Genomic DNA, 17,123 nt, shown 5'->3' with positions numbered 1-17,123 from the left:
GATGAAAAGAAGTGCAACATGGAACACTGAGTTGAGTTTTTACTCAGCAGAGTGTTCATTGAAATGGTGTTTTAATATTGGATTTTTCTCAACCTAAGACGTAACTGCACCTGACATAAATGTCTTTTAAGTAAAGAGGTCAACCATAGGCTGCAATAGACTCTCCACTGGGCTCTGAAGCTGCTTTATGAAACACATTCTGAAAGCTTCTCAGTAAGACTTTGTGTGAAAAAAAAAAAAAAATCCTGAAAAATTATTTTACCTTCATATTTCTAATGGATCTTTGTCCAGAAAATATAATAATACAATTTGGTGAATCATTCATTGTTGTTTTATTGACCCAGACATGCTGTGGTGGGTTTTTATTTATGTGAGATGAGCTACTTATTGTTGGGAAAAAAACATGTTTGTTTGATCATTTGTAATGACAATTACATGAGTTAGCAAATCACAGAAAGTGGCTGTATTCAATTTTATTCCATTATTTGTATCCAAATGCAAATTGCAGTGGGATTTTGTAACAACATTCATTCATGCATAAATGGTTCATGTTTTGATCTTTTGATCCAGTTCCGATGTTTGTCTAATACACATGGTGTGTGTCGTTTTTATGCACATGGTGTAAATATTAAATATTTTATACAGCATTAACATATTTTATAAATATATAATATATTTATAGATTATGTTAAATAAGACAAATGATGTGAAATTTAGAAAAATACAGCAACATTTAATTTCCAGTTTAACTTGTGTGCAAACCACCTCATTTGTGAAATCATCATTTAATAATTGGTAGTGGGTCTGTGCTTCGAGACACAAGCCCTCAAGCTATTCTTTATTAAGTCCAGCATTACTGCTACAATATTAAAGTTATTTTTGCTCCGATAGATTATTTATGACAGATGTTGTCTTTTCTTCTTCCAACAGCTACACTCAGACGTGGACAAAGGAGACGGCAAAGTCAAGTATGTGCTGTCTGGAGAGGGCGCCACGTCCATCTTCACCATTGATGAGAATACAGGAGACATCCACGCCACAAAGAGGCTGGATCGGGAGGCCCAGGCCTACTACACCCTTTCGGCACAAGCTGTGGACCGACTCACTAATATACCTGTGGAGCCCAGGTCTGAATTTGTGGTCAAAGTCCAGGACATCAATGATAATGAGCCCAAGTTTCTGGATGGACCGTATTTGGCGGGGGTACCAGAGATGTCACCCTTAGGTAAGCCTTCCCCATTTGTCTTAAATATAATCCCACAGCAAATCCCTCTCCTCCTTTTCTTCCTACATATTCTCCATCCTTGCACTTTTTTGCCTCTTTTCAGCTCTCTCTCATACTCTGACTTTCTCTTTGACTTGCCCTCGCTCCAACATCTGCATTTGATAATTTTCCACCTCACTGAATTTGTCTTCATCTCTCAGTCTTTAGGTCATGGGGGGAATCGGGAAGTTTGCAATATTAATTTGAATCCAGGGTGTTCGCTTTGTAAGACTCAATACGTGCTAATCACATTGGGCACAGTTTAAACTACATGAAGTTCCTCTTGTACTTGAGCTCCATATCAATTGAGGTCTGGGTTAAACTACTTGGAATTAGGTATCCGTTAGCCAGACTTTGCAGGTTTATTGGCTTCTTTGTCCTTTTCACCAATATGCATATAAATAATAAGACCATGGAACTTTCTCCTCCTGAGGTCTTTGAGCTTTTAAACACTTTTGATTTAGATTTTGAAAAAATGATGATATACGGAAATTGAACTGCCAAACGCCCTTGGGACTTTTGACAAGGCAAAGCAAAGTCAAAGTGCTTCACGAACGTTATTGTGTGTAAAATAACAGAATTCAAAAAGTGTGAAACATGAAATGAAAGAAATTAGTCAGTGTTCGAGGTTTTTAGCCTTGATTTAGAAGTGGTGCATCTAAAATCTTTTGGAAGTTTCATTTTCAGATTTGCAACATTGGAAGTAGCTTCACCACTGCTTTAAAAAAAAAAAGGGTTTATGTTGTAGGTGTGAATGAGATATCTTTAGCTTAAGATAAATGAGGTTGTAAAGAATTATAAATTATCAAGTTCAGTCTTATTAATTTGTGTCATTGTACTTAGAGTGTGTCTCTGTAGCGTACAACTGGATAAAAAGACATAAATTCTTTCTGACATGCTTTTTTGAAAACTAAAAGAGATTTGTGACATTATCAGGAATTTATAATTGGAAAGTCAATGGACTGAAGTAGCCTCCCTCTCAACTTTTTTTTACAGTGTCTTTTTATTGTGCTAACAGCTTTGTTAGGCTGAACTGAAGTACAGTCATGCTCTCAGCTAAATGTCAGGCTGGCATTCTGCACTGAGAACTAAAAATGAAAATGTTTTCCAATTCTAATACAATTCACAATTTACAGTTTCTGGTCAGAATCTCAACATTAATGCCAAACAATGCTAACAAGTTCACAATAACAATCCTAATGTTTGGGTGCTGGTTAAAGGGATAGTTCACCCAAAATTAAAATTGCATATCATGTAGACTAAGGGCTGGGAGAAGTTTCAGAGTTATCCGTGGCTTCTCTGAGTTACAGGGGGTCTCGGCGTAGTACTGAATGTCCATATAACGGTTGCACATGGATACCAACTGTCTTGTTAACAAAAAGACACACCAAAAAACATCCAAATACCTCCATGCTGCTCGTATGTAATGTCCGTCTTGTATTGAAGCCCCGAAATGCGAAATTGTCCCGAAAAAAATTAAATAAGTCTATATTTCAAGCTTGTTTGTAGCGGAAGCTCCTCTTCCCAGTTTGTCAAATTTGGACGAACCAGGGTCTGTCCTCTTCCCAGTTCGTCCAAATTTGACGAACCGGGAAGAGGAGCTTCGAGAAGCTTCCGCTACAAAACAAGCTTGAAATATAGACTTGTTTAATTTTTTTCCGGGACAATTTCGCATTTCGGGGCTTCAATACAAGACGGACATTACATACGAGCAGCATGGAGGTATTTGGATGTTTTTTGGTGTGTCTTTTTGTCACGAAGACAGTTGGTATCCATTTGCAACTGTTATATGGACATGCACTGCTACGCCGAGACCCCCTGTAACTCAGAGAAGCCACGGGGGACTCTGCAACTTCTCCCACCCCTTAGTCCACATGAGGGTGAGTAGATAATGAGTGCAATTTTTATTTTGGGTGAACTATCCCTTTAAGGTTTTAAAAGTTTTACACAAAATCACTAAATCATTATTATTATCATCATTATTATTATTAAAAATGTGCTCACAATTTAACCTGCGTGTCAAAATGTAATTTCTGCCCATAATGAGATATTTCCTGGCCCCAAAATGATAATCCAGCAGACTGGCAGATGGACATTGCCATACTGCAGCTGAAAACATTATACAGCATGATACACTTGTCCAAAGGACTCAGCAGGTCACATTCTGTTGATCACATTAGCATTCATTACTGCAGATATTTCTTTTACCTGCCTGTTTTAAATGCACTCCTGGAGGAAGTCGCCATATCACACCCCGTCTTTAGCTGCCTGCATGGTCAAGATTTCCTCCAAGGTTTTGAACGGGTCACGCTCAAGCTCAAAATGTGAGTAAATGCAAATGAGCGACAACAACATCCTGAGGCCTTTCAAGCTAGCAGGTGTATTAAGAACACAGCTGGAATGAGAAAGACTGACCTCCATGTTGATAAGCCATGGTCTGTGTCTGCTTTATATAGAGCATGCATGGCACTCAAATCATTTTGTCAGTTTACCAAAGCCTATTTAGGTTGTTTTTGTGGGTTTGTGTGTTTTTTTTCCCTTTCAAGCTTGACTTTGAAATCATGGAACTAAAATTTGACATTTTGGTCGACAAGAAATGGATAGTTCTGAGCATAAGATGCCTTTCAACATGCTGTTTCATGGTGGTTTTAGTCAGCCAGACTCGGTGTATTGTAATGTGGAATGATGCATCTTAATTTACATATTTATCACCTCGCATATGCCAGTGCAGACCTCTAGGCCTAGAAATGTTGATGAATGACGAATGTTTTAAAAACTGAGTCAAGCAAACTTAAGGTCTGAATCAGCCTTCCAGGGCCACAGGCATTCTTTTCCCAAATTGGACTCAGAGTTCACGCTGGCCAGTACTTTCAGGTACCTGCCTGCTGAAAATGTGTCCGAAAAAATGTCTGATAGAGACAAATACATTTCTATCCGTCCATTATCTTGCCACTTCACAGTCGCAGCACAGTAAGCAGAGCAGCACAGACATCCTTAACTTCCTCCAGCTTCTCCTAGGGGTTTCCCATGGCGCTCCAAGGCATGCTGGGAGCTGTGGTCTAATCACAAGTGAGCTGTGACTGATGGGATGGAGACAGAAATAAACTTGGCTGTCAATACAGAAATCCAGAAAAAAGGGTGATATGGCCTTTTTCATTGGATTTAAAAAACACAAGCAGAAAGTTTGCCATCACTCCAGACCTAGAAATTACCTCATGCGGATGATGAATAACATTTATTTCCTCTTGAGGTTTTCCACTTATTGATTATTTCATAAAACTTTTCCAGGCCATGGACTTCCGGAGTCATAAATGCAGTGGCACGCTGTATCCTCAGAGAGAACAGGGAATAAAACGGACTATTTCAAATATTTGATACAGGTCCTGCACACAAACAAAAATTAACTGTGCTAGGCGCCGCAATCTGCAGTCTGTATAATAGTTCATTATCAGAATCGGGGCCTTGCAATCAGTCCTCTCAGGATGATGAAAAGATGTAGATTTGCTGCTCAAATGATATCAGATTCATTTCACAATCAGCATAACTTTATTAAAATATGCAAGAGAAAGTACAACGGGTATAATTAGCGACCTGAGATTATCTTTAAGAATAACTCAAGAGTATATCCGCTTTTAAGTTAATGTTTTAAATGCACTTCCGCTTTATTAGTATATTTTTGTCTATAGGCAATTCTACTTCTTGGCTTTATTTCAGAGAAAATGTATCCTGCAAAACCAAAAGTCTCTGATGTTGCCTTACAGTCCTTGGCATCACTAGAATATATACTGTATAAAAATGCATTTACATATGTAACTGTCGTTGTAATTTCAAGGACAGCTTGTGAGTCACAGTGTCAGTGTTGATGTGTTAACTGAGGGGTGATGGGTGCATTTTTATACTCTGAGGAAACAAGTTAAAATGTAGCGTTAATTTGCACTGTAGACCTGCAACAACTCATGTTTGTTGCCACAAGTTGTTAACATGATGCAAAGAAATTATCACCTTTTCTGCTCATGTAGCAAACTGTTCAGTTACACTTCACAAGACACGGAACATTAGCATTCGTCTGGAGCCGGTTTGTCGGGCCACCTGGCATGTGAAAGTCTGATATTGAGTTTTCTCCACTGATTCCTGAGGGAAATACGGTTCTTTAACTGTTAAATGCTTCACTCTGCTTCACCCGCAAGTAGCTAACTTTGTCAGTCAAGAGTTGAGTGCTGAACTGCAACCTGAACTGCTGCAGCTGGAGAGAAGACACAATGCGAGCTGTGAGGATGAAGCAGAACAGTGAAGTCGTGGGCCGCAAACCAAAAACAATGATAGTGTAAACTAAAGCTCTGTGGCGTAGAGCCGAGCTGCAGAAGAGCCAGGGGAATTCTATGCTGGATTGATCACGTTGTGCGACCCCCTCTCACGTAGAGTGCATATAGTGTAATCGCATGTCAAAAAAAAAAAAAAAAAATTTTTTATCGGAGGCGCTTTAAGTTTCAGGGCTTTGGCAACAAAGTATATGCAAGTACATCGCACCTCCATAAACACTGCGTCTCAGCATCCTAATACCATAAACACGCGCGGTGCTCCGCAGATGGAAACGAGTGGGTACAAAGGTGTTTGTAGCTTTTTCAGAACCTTCAAAGTCAAAATGAAGATTTCAGCGGGCGTACAGTGGGAGTGGGAGTCGTTCCAAAAGGGAAGCGGCGCTTTGCTTACAACACAGGCGCGGAGATCTCTGAAGGATTACACAGCCGCCTGTCAACGGGGGGTACAGAGCTCCGGCTTAAGGAACCAGAGGATTAGAGTACAAGGGCTCGGAGTCTCGTGTCCAACCCGAGATAAGACTGCAACCTCGGTACATCAACCACAGAGGAGGCTGCGTTCACACCACGAGCGCCGAGATGCGGGGTCACCCTCGCCACTTTATTTACTCCGCCGGCTCCTGTGAGGGTCTTCATCACGAGTTGTGAGAACAACAAGAGAATAATGCATCGCCCCTCTTTGTAAATATCTGCTGGAAGCAATTATCAATGCAGTAAAGAACAGGGACGGGTCAAGCACCCCTTGTCCTCAATAATTCCTTTATAGATGTCTTTAAATCATTAATGGTCACAGCTCTGCACCGCTGATGAATGGGTTCAATTTAGAGGAAATCATGAATTTAATTAATTAAAGTAATTAGAGGCAGTGCTCGTCCATACACATGGAGACCTTATGGCCTGGGGATCTCTGAAGGCTTTTGTCTTAATCACGGCAGGGATGTCAAATAAAAGACACCGGGGCTCGAGGACAGTTGGAGGTGTGACAATCGTGAGCCTTGGCTCTGTCCCGCTGCACAGCGAAAGGGGCCAAAGGAGCAGTTTGAGGGCTCATTACAAGCATAGAGAATGTAATGTCAACTCAAGGCCACAGCTCTTGAATTTACTACTCACCAGTCCTATAGCCAGCTGTCATTGTTCCTGTCTAATTCATGAGAGTAGAGATCAAGGATGGGATGGTCGTTTAATTCTGGAAGAGGGAGTCAGAAAATGTGTTCTGGTTTAAAGACAATTGATTGAAATGAATTTGTGTCCTCGTAACTGGAACTTTGGTGTCATGTTGATTCTACTTTGCATCGCGGAATATGAAAATGCAATCTGTGGCCACTTTATCAGACACACCTGGATAATCTAATGTGATCCAGGGCAACAACCCCCTGTCTTTACAAAGCTAATCATGTTCAGTTTTTTTTGGTTAAAGCTGGTGCTGGATGACATTAGCTATATTCAGAGGTGTAGTTTTCCATACCAACTATCCAGATAACTACATAGAATAAAATGTCTGGCCCATCATACTCCTGGGTCATTGGCCCGATTCGGCTCATATACTTCCACATCTGGGCCAATTCCGTCTTTTACTCTCTGGTGTTGTCCAGTGGCTGAATTTCTGTGTGTGAGCGCCAGAGTTGCTTCTGATGTAGAAGTTGTGTTTGACAGCCACATTGTATATATGGACGTTGGAACAAGGTATACTATACTGCACCAGAAGAGCTGAGTGTAACACCATCACTAATTATGAACTCAGTGCCACCAATACTTCATCATATTGCACAAATATACCTTTAAACTGTAAATTGGACATGGAGATGCTGTGTCAGAACGCACAGAAAACAGACGGAAGTTGCAAACTTCTTTCTAAGTTTTGTAATTCACTTTCTGCTTTGGCGTTTGCAAATGAATGTGACTCGAAGTCGAAGCAATAATCCCTGCTTATCCGAAACAGTGGGGAGCAGGTGTGAATGTGCATGAATATAATCAACTTAATCAGCGCTGCCGTCTTTGAATACTCATGAAGGCATTGCGAAATTACTGGGCTTGAATTAAATATTTTAATATTGATTTTTTTTATATACATACATATACATAAATGTATGTTGCAGTTCAATTTTCAACAAGTCAACAATTTGGTTTCAAGTTCAATCACCTTTTGTCAAACGAGAAATGATTTATACTTTTACATGGAGAAGATTTGAAAATTCATGCGGTTTATTTTTAATACTCAGCTGAGCTTACATGGGAACATGTTTGCATTGTGAGTGTTCACTCAGAAATGCATATTGTATTTGACAGTTGGATGCAGCCTTTATACAAAAGTGCCCGAAGGATACCTGTCTCCCATTCAGATTAAGCATGCCACATTTATTTTCATTACCGGCAGATGACAGTGCTCACCCAAGATACGGAATTGATTAGGAAACCTGTTTTGTACACAGCTGCGGGGGAATAAATAAAAAATGCGAAGATCTGATCCATCACGTCAATGAAGATGGACAAATATTGAAGGGACACCGACAGGGCAAATTGAGTAGCAGATGACAGCCTCGTGGAGCAGAAAGAATCTATTCAAATTTCAGATTGTTCATCAGCTTTTTTTTTTTTTTTTTTTCCTGACATCCAGCTCAGCCGCCTGGTATTACCTTTCATTCTGACAATATTGTTAGAACAGGATGTTTGTGGGGGGCTGTACAGTACAACCTGTAGAAAACAGTTAAAAACTAAAGCTTTTAAAAGCTGTGCTCCACCTGAGTCTATACAGTATATTGAATGTTAATTTACAGCCTTGTCCACTGCGCCTTGTGTGAAGTGGTTTTAACTATCAACCTGTAATAGAGATTTAGACGTCCCTCGAGTTCTCTTTCATACAGTCATCCTTTGACCTTGGTGTTTTAAACTACCTGTAATATAACCTGTCATGACTAAGAGGTGATGATATAATCTAGGTGTCCTTCCACAACCGGCCTGGTGATAACTTCTCCAGCACCACCAAGCTTTTTTTTTTCTTTTTTTTATTCCATTATATTGTTCTCATCCAGGGCCAGAGCCTGTTAATTCAGCTTTATGGCCAGAATGGAGGACTCTAATCTTCAATTTCCATGATCACTTCATTCTGTAAAAAGCCTGTAAAACACATCTCATGTTAGAAAGTGAGATTTTTATTAGGATGTTTGCTTCAAAGTAAAATATCACCAACTTGTAAGACAGCACTTCCCTGTCAGATGCTACAATATGGGCTCAAGCCAAAGCCGGATACTGTGCTGTGCTGTATGTGTGCTGCCGGCCGTTAAAGTGAAATATTCAGGCATGAGCCAGTTATTCATCTGACCACGTGGGAAACGACGCACTCATGGAAAATGGTGTTTCTTCATTTTCAAGGTTATTTCAACAAAGTCTATTGTTGATGATTTCACCACTGCCAAGCATGAGACTACTGAAGGCGTCAGCTTTAAGACCGCCACTGACGCACGGTCTCACAGCAGAAAATACCCTGCTCTATAATGGTTGTTTGTGATCATTTCAAAATTTATTACATGGTTTTTATTCCTCTCTATTATAAAATGGTGTAAATTCTTTGATTACTTTGCCTTAAAAAAAAAAGACCAAATCCATCACTGCCATAATGAATGACCTATTGGAATTAATTGGCACTGATTGTTCCTGATTATGTTTTCTCTGTGAAATCTTCAAACGCTCCTCTGCAATACCTTCCAAAGCCACGGCTGTCAGCTCAAGTCACATCAACCGCTCTCAGTCAGCACACTTAAAGAGAAATGCATAAGGAGTCATGTCTGATGTCTTCTCCTCTGCCTCGGAGGGAGAGTGGGAGAGGACAATACTCCACTTGCACGCGGAAACAACAGTTGTCAGTTGTCAGCAGAGTTCTCTGCCGAGTTTGAAAACAAATTTCCTTCTCGTAAGCTGGAGGGAAGTTTTGGGATTTGGGGGCACTGCTGGCCACTAAAACAAAATCGAGCCTTATATGTTGGGTTTTATAACTTTATCTGCAGCACTCAATGCATAATGTCAGTTTCCCCCTGAGACTGAGGTAATATAACTCCATAGCAATAACTAATATTTCTCCAGTCCAGCGGCAAATAAAATATCTCTTTTACACTGTAGTCAGATTTCCTCCCTTTCTATCAAACCATAGCTCCTATTCTGCACTGTTATTATTGTATTTTTCAATTAGAATAATGGCTGATGCTCAGTATGTAATCACAAAAGAGCATATGGATTAGAACCCTCATGTCTTTTTTAATCAACTAAATCAATAATGTCTGTTTATCAGAAAAATATTGTCATATGAAGATAATCAATGTGACAGATTTAATGAAGGTTATTAGTTAAAGCTAATTAGCGTCTTGCAATCCCTGGTTAGGCTTTTAAATCTGTCATAAAAGAACTAAACAAATGTATAGAAGGCTAAGTGTATGTAAATGCATGTGTGCATATGTATAATCATATGTCTGTTTGTTTATGTTGTAAGTAATCATGTGCAGTCATCTGGCTAATAAGGCCTCATAACTGCCCACACTACGAGACATCAAACATCCAGTATTTGAGAGCAGAAATCCAACCAATCATCCAGGAGTGTTAATTATTCATGTGATTAATCAGGGATCAGGACCCTCTTCAAACTGCACATTAAACAACAACCAATCTCACTGAAATTTGGCCCAATTCCAACATGGTTTAGTCGGATGTGAACATTTCACAGCCAGCAATATTGTGAAGGGTGGGAGTTGCTAAGGAGACAGCGACAAAATAACAACTAGCTAACCCTTAACCCTCTATGGTACGCATCATGATGCCAGTGGGGGAAAACATGTTTGGAGTGTTTTTATGTCTCAAAATAGACTAAATAAACATAATCTAAAGACATTTTTAAAAATGATTTATTTTTGGAAGTTTTGGGGGATTTTTTGACTGTAGGCAACATTGTACCAAGTCTCTGTAGACTTTCACCTTCACTGGCCTCACCCTCATCCCAATTCTCATTCTCATCTTCCTCATCATCATCATAATAGCCTGATGTTTACTTTACTGCATCCAAAATCAAATTTATTAAGGATAAAAACAAAATTATGATGAATTATATGTTTATATGATTATTATATTTACACCTAAACACACACTGCCATAGTCTCATAATGCAATATTGATTCCATAATGGTCCACTGTTGCCTCAAGGCAACATTGCAATTTTCTATAATGGTACGTTGTTGCTTTCGGGCAACAGGTGCATTTTAACAAGTTTCCATTATTTAATAAGTAAATAAATTGAATGGAACTATTACAAATTAAACTTTATTAGTGTAAATATATTTTTTTCCAGATGAAAAGGGGCCAGGAAGTTATGTTTTCAGACCGTTTTAGTGGCGCAAAATGGCAAACCTGTTTCCTTTGAAAAAGTCTGCAAAAAAGGGTTTCAGTATGGCTTCTTGAAAGTCATGTGATAAATTAAAGCATTGTTATTGGTTCTCTAAGGTCTCCTATCCTTTAGTATTACAGCATTAAATGGGATGAATTGTGGAGATGTGACAGGCCAAAAAGTGGTATGTTGCTGCCTGAGGGCAACATGGTACCATAGAGGGTTAAGATAAGAAATGGCCAATAGAGGAGGAGAACAATAGCTCCAGTCTGCAATCAATCTATTGACACGTCTGCTGACCAATAGGATGAATACAAACATTTGTGCAATGTTCATCAAATCAACATGCAACATAAGATAAAACAGTATCTCATTAGTTTATTACTGTAATCCACATCAATGTTTAACCAATTTTTTGTTCAGTTTCGTTCCTTTTTTCCCCTTTCTTAAAATATTCTTAATTTAGGGTCTTGAATTAGGGGATGTCTAATACCAGATAATTTCATCCATGTTCAACTGTGATGTCTTTGTTTTCAAATGTAAATAATGTAGTCTTTCATGATATTTTGAGGGATCCTTATATCTTATGTGAATTTTAGACTCATTTTATATCCCTTTAGGATTTACAATTTGTATCGTTTTTTGTCAAGTCAATTCATTTTCACTCTTCTAAAGGCACATTTTATTCATCCAGCTGGAACACTTCATCAAACCAGGTGATCGCTACAAGCACCAGAATTTAAGCTGAACCTCCCAAACAAACAGCAGTTAAGATGTTTGTGTTGCTGTGCTTAAGATGTTTGTGCTGCATCCTGCCTCTCACTCTCAGATATCATTTTGTTTTCATGGTTACAGTCTTTCTCCTGCAGATCAACGCCCTCTCCAGTTTGTGGACCCTAAATCAGTAACTGGATGGGTTGCCATCTGCTCATGAAAACAAAGACATTAACTAGAAAATGAAATAGCAAGCGTTATGAAGAAAAAGGGGGGAAGAAAGGAAAGAAAAAATGTTTTCCCAACTGTGTGTTCTTCTAAAACTTTGGATCGTAAAATTCTTGACAGAGTTTTATTGAGCTCAGTACACCACATAGATGGAGTGTCCTCATATGAGACTGCTGGAGGACAAATTCAAACTCTGTGACTGAAACCCCCCCAAAAAGAAACGTTTCAGTATTGGGATCAGTAATGATATGATATGACATACATAATAATTTAGCTTTGTCTTTTTTGGTGGGGGTGAAGTACCTCTTTAACATGCACAGATGGGTTGTAGAACCCATTTGGCTGCTGAATTAGAATCAACAGATTGAAGTTACTGGAAAAGATGGTGCTAACTGATCTGTGGGAGGCAGTTGGGAGCGATGGCAACAAAATGATCTCGAAAAGGCTAGGAGTTCCATTTTAATCCTGCGGCAGAATCACCGCAAATTATGGCAACTGACACTGTTATTTGTCTCTCAGCATTCGAGCACCCAACACATGGCAGATCCTTTTGTGCTGCTAAAGGTTCCTGTAAAAAATGCTTTAAACTCAGATATTGTATATATAAAAAATGAACTCTAAATAAATCTACCTTGTCAACACCAATTCCAACAAAGAAGGACTAATGAGGTGATTTGTCCCCTCAAAAGTGAAGTTTTCATTTCCTTTTCCCTTTCAAGTGGAATTTGTCACACACTGAGTTGATGTGATGACTATTTCCACATTTAGCTCTGTTGTCGGTTCCTGGATGTTGTCTTGGAAACTAATGACTGGCTGTCTATCCACAGGAACCATGGTAGTGCAAGTGGCAGCCACAGATGCAGATGACCCAACGTATGGGAACAGTGCCAGGGTGGTCTACAGCATCATCCACGGACAGCCCTACTTCTCAGTGGAGCCCAAGACAGGTGGGTGCAAACATTTGTCAGACAAATGTGGTGGTGATCTAATTCACAGAGCTGTTGTGCAAAGGCCATAAATGCACTCACAATCAGATTTACTAAGAGTGATGGGATACTGTATGAGTATAATTTGATTATTTCACACAAGAGATTTGTATTTTTCTTGGTCATCCTCTCCCTAGACTGTATGGTCCTCTCACTGGGAGGGCTGGGTTGCTTGCTTGTGTTGCCAGGCCACTATTATATCTACTTTTTATATCTACTAATATCTACATTGATGAGTATCCCACACATTTAGCTTTTTGATTCCAAACATTCTCCTTGCCAAAAAAAAAAAAAAAAAAAAGACAACCCACTACACTACCCACAATACAACAAAATTGCTGACACTGCTACTTTTTTTTAGGGGCATTGTAATCTAAAGTGTATTGGGTTCACTTGTAATGAATTGGCCAATATATACTGTGTATATAATAGCCATTTCATATATTGTGTGTGGATTTGTGTGTATACATATCTAATCTATATAATATATACCTATGTTTGCTTACATTGCTATAATAGTAGCCATCATGGTACGATACGATACAATATGAATCACTTTATTCATCCCCGAAGAGAATTCATTTGTCTAATGGTGCTGACTATAGCTGTAAAACAACTGTGTGGAAATGAGCAGAGGTGCACTTCATTGCTCATAGATTAAATGTGTATTTTATTACATAATGTCACTTTAAACTTTGCTCATACAATACAGGAAAACCCACCTTTATGCCAACCAGGAAACCAAACAGATGCATACAACACAGTTGACTACCAAATTCTGTAAAGTATGTCGCTTGTACACTTGTGTAGTCGAAATAATGGCAAATTAGAAAACAGTTTAAAAAGCCTGGGAAGATTGCTAAAATAAGCTGCGAGATAGGATTTGAGGATGTTTGTTGACTCGTGGGCTGTTTATCCTGAGAGGAGCAGCAGCAGTCCTCGCTACATCTTCATAGCCGGCTCATTAGCCACTGCCCTGCCGCGGCTCTGCAACTTCATGCAAAGCACTCTCCTAAGAAAACAGAAAATAGAAAATATGGGCCATCCCACAATATAAGCTACATCCTCTGCTTCAAGATCAATGCATACACACATGCTGCGATTTCATGAATGTAGTTTTTGGGGGTGGTTTTTGTCATAAACCGCTGCAATGAGGAGATATATGTCGTTTATTTTTCACACTCACGCACACATGAGGGATGCTCAATGACAAAAGCTCCATGGTGACCCATAATGTTCACTGTAAACATCCAGTAAGCCTTCAGCGGAGAAAAATTGAGCATTCAAGAAAAATGAATGTATATCACAAGAAAGGAAAACGACTTCATATTGTTTTGACATTATGAATGTGGCATCTAAGGAAGCAAATGTGTTTTGAGCATCAACATTTCAGTACATTTAGTCAAGAAGCCTGCACAGTATCAGTGAATTTCAATGTTGTTTTTCACTGTCCAGAGACCTTCGTCTAATGAAGCTTCCTGCAGCAGCTTTCATTAGAGAACATTTCCATGTTTCAATGTTTTGGGCCTAACATTTACATGTTTTATACACTTGAAATGAAAAAAAAAGTTCCTCATGGATACTCTTTAAGCTCCAAGAGCTCCACTGGGACCTCTCTGAGGCTGTACATCTTTGATTTTAAGTGAAGGAATCCTCATGGCTCCTTAGAAGCTAAAAACTTCTGTGGGCCAATTAACGTCTTAAAATGCTGTGATCACCTTCGCTAAGATAAGTTCGGTTTTAAACTTGTAAATTTATACCTTAGCGATTTTCCTCAGTTCCTTAATTTCCTTTGATGAATTCAACTGGTGATGAAGCAACTGATATCCATGGATGTCAGTAAATCCGGTCTTCCAGGTAATTACAGTAATTTCATACAAGGTTAAAATTCTGTATTTTACACTTGTCTGGTGTTTTATTTGTGGTTTTAAGTACCAGTGATCACATAAAAACATACCAGATTTCAGGTTAACACTCGAAAAAAACCTAATCCTGCAGTCCATTATTGAGGGTGGTCAGGCTACTGCTTTGTTGTGACATCATAAAGTTATAGAAGTCCAACCAGTGTTTTTAAGATTCAGTTACATGAAAATCTCACCTAATGCAATATGGCTCTTTCTTAATTTCTTAAAAGATTATGCTTTTTAAGGAACTGATTTAGAAGATGTTTAACAAATTCCCTCTTAATTTTTGTTAATCTTCAATGATACTTGGCCAGTAGCAATTTAACTGAATCATTAAAGAGCCACATTTCCCTAATAATGTCGTAGTGCTGGTTTAGCCCTCTCTGCGGACAGGACAAGCTAACACTAAACAGACAAAAAACTGTAAGCGAAGCAATGTTAGCCTTCATTAAGGGCCATGTAGCCACCTGGCAAATGAAATCTCCTTTAACTTGGTATTTTGTCTCCAGAATATATTGACTCCTGGGAGAAATAACAGCTAAACTCTCCTTTAGGCTATCTGCAATCGTTATCTGCTGCTTGGTGCTGCCGGTAGCATTCAGTGGACTGTTTGAGCTTTTTAGTTAAAAACATTAGCTCTCATTTAAAGTTATATGGTCACACAAGTTCAGTATTGTCACTCGTTTAACTCTGTGGTCTTTAGATTAATCCCTGAGAGAATTATCCAGCTCTTGAGACGCTAACTCTCCACAATGCTAATAAGATAGCTGCTAAGGTGCCTGCTGCTTAGTGAGCACCATGAACAAGCTCTTGGAGTTTTTCAGTTAATAACATCCCATTTGTTTTATGATGTTTCCGGCCTTTTTAGTCCCTATAGCTGCTACATGTTCACATGCTACTGTAGCTATTCTACAGCTTTTCAATTGAAGGTGCTTTTCCACCACAAACCTTAATTTAAAGCAGAAGTAAGCGATCCGGTCGTTTTGGCTAATGCTGCGTTCCAGGCAGGCTTTTGAAACCGTAAATTACAGCTTCAAGTCACGACTTATGACTTTGTAGCGTTCCAGGCAACCCGCAACTCGCGTTTCTCCAACCTGTTTTACCTGTGAAAGTCACTATAAGGGCCACTCGTAACTTCCGACCCGTGAACTCGTACCAGATCGAACTGGTACGACTTCACAGGTCGGAAAAACACGAGTTACGGGTTGCCCTGAACGCACCATAACTTCTTGTCAGCCGACGGAGTTAGCAGCCCCCGCCCTCGTCATGGATCTATTGGTCCTCGTCCCTACGTCACCACATTCACGCGCATCCCTTGGCTGCACACACAGCCCTTCATGCCGTTCTCTCTCCTCATTGGATAAAAATTGTAGGATACGAGAAAAGTTTTTTTCCTCGGGTCAGAGCAGAGCAGAGGGACTGAGAGACCCCTGTTTCGGTCTAAACACTCTATGTCGGAAGATATAACTATTTAAGACTTATATTATCACAAAAATATTGCTTACTTCTGCTTTAAATACATTTCCAATCTTGAATTTAAAAAAAACTAAGGTAAAGCTGTCACAACTGCCAATGTAATATCAGAAGACAAACATAATGAACCACAACTGTAATACAATCTGCAGGTTTTAATGTTAAACAAAGGTCTCCTAGGCTAGCCTAATCATCTCACAATTTTGAAAGCTTTTTCACTGTCCTTCAAATTTAACAAATCCCATGAAAATCAAAATCAGTGTTTATTTACCTATAGCTACATCTGTCAGAGAGTTTAACTCAGCTCATCTTGGGTATGGGCAAAGCAGGTCAATGAACACATCATAGAAGTGCGCTGAGGAATTTATAAATAACTTACAGAAATATAGCCTACACACAATATGCTTTGCTTTAACAAGACTACCCTCTGCAATCTTTTCCAGTTTCCCTGTCATCCTCTCAAAACATTGCATATTACATTTGTAGCACGCAACTGCGATTACACTTGTGGGAAATGTAGCCTATCACATTTGTGGGATTATCACAGTAAAAAGCTGCAGATTTGTATTACATCTGTGGTTTATTACCTCTGTGGGCTGTTATTACATTGGTGGGTGTTAGAAAAGGTTTTACAGTCACATTGCGATTTGCATTTCCACAGCTGAGTCAAAGCCAAGGGAAAGATAAAGCAAATTAGTGTGCTGACTAATCAGAAGAGCAACAGTCGCCTTTCACATCATTTGTACAAAATGTGACAACAAAGCCTTTGTTGAGTCACTCAAATGGTTCCTGTTCCTGCTGTGCAAATTCACCTAAAAACAGCTGCCTGTTGAATCTGGAAGCCGAGCGCTGTGGCTATTAATTGCTGCTTTG

The 17,123-nt window shown here is 39.2% G+C and overlaps 1 protein-coding gene across 1 annotated transcript in view; it reads left to right on the top strand.

Annotated features, from left to right (window-relative positions):
• Positions 1-17,123, top strand: part of LOC311003413 (cadherin-7-like) — a gene marked incomplete at both ends in the record, with an annotated part of 111,717 nt that overhangs the window by 40,242 nt on the left and 54,352 nt on the right. Inside the window, 2 exons of the mRNA XM_083995170.1 lie at positions 931-1,225; positions 12,715-12,834. Of these exons, the coding sequence (XP_083851296.1) occupies positions 931-1,225; positions 12,715-12,834 (415 nt within the window). The remainder of the gene's footprint in view (positions 1-930; positions 1,226-12,714; positions 12,835-17,123) is intronic.

This window comes from Trachurus trachurus (assembly GCF_905171665.1).
Source record: "Trachurus trachurus genome assembly, chromosome: 20".
NCBI classification, from domain to species: Eukaryota; Metazoa; Chordata; class Actinopteri; order Carangiformes; family Carangidae; genus Trachurus; species Trachurus trachurus.
This window is presented reverse-complemented; position numbering and strand designations above follow the sequence as displayed.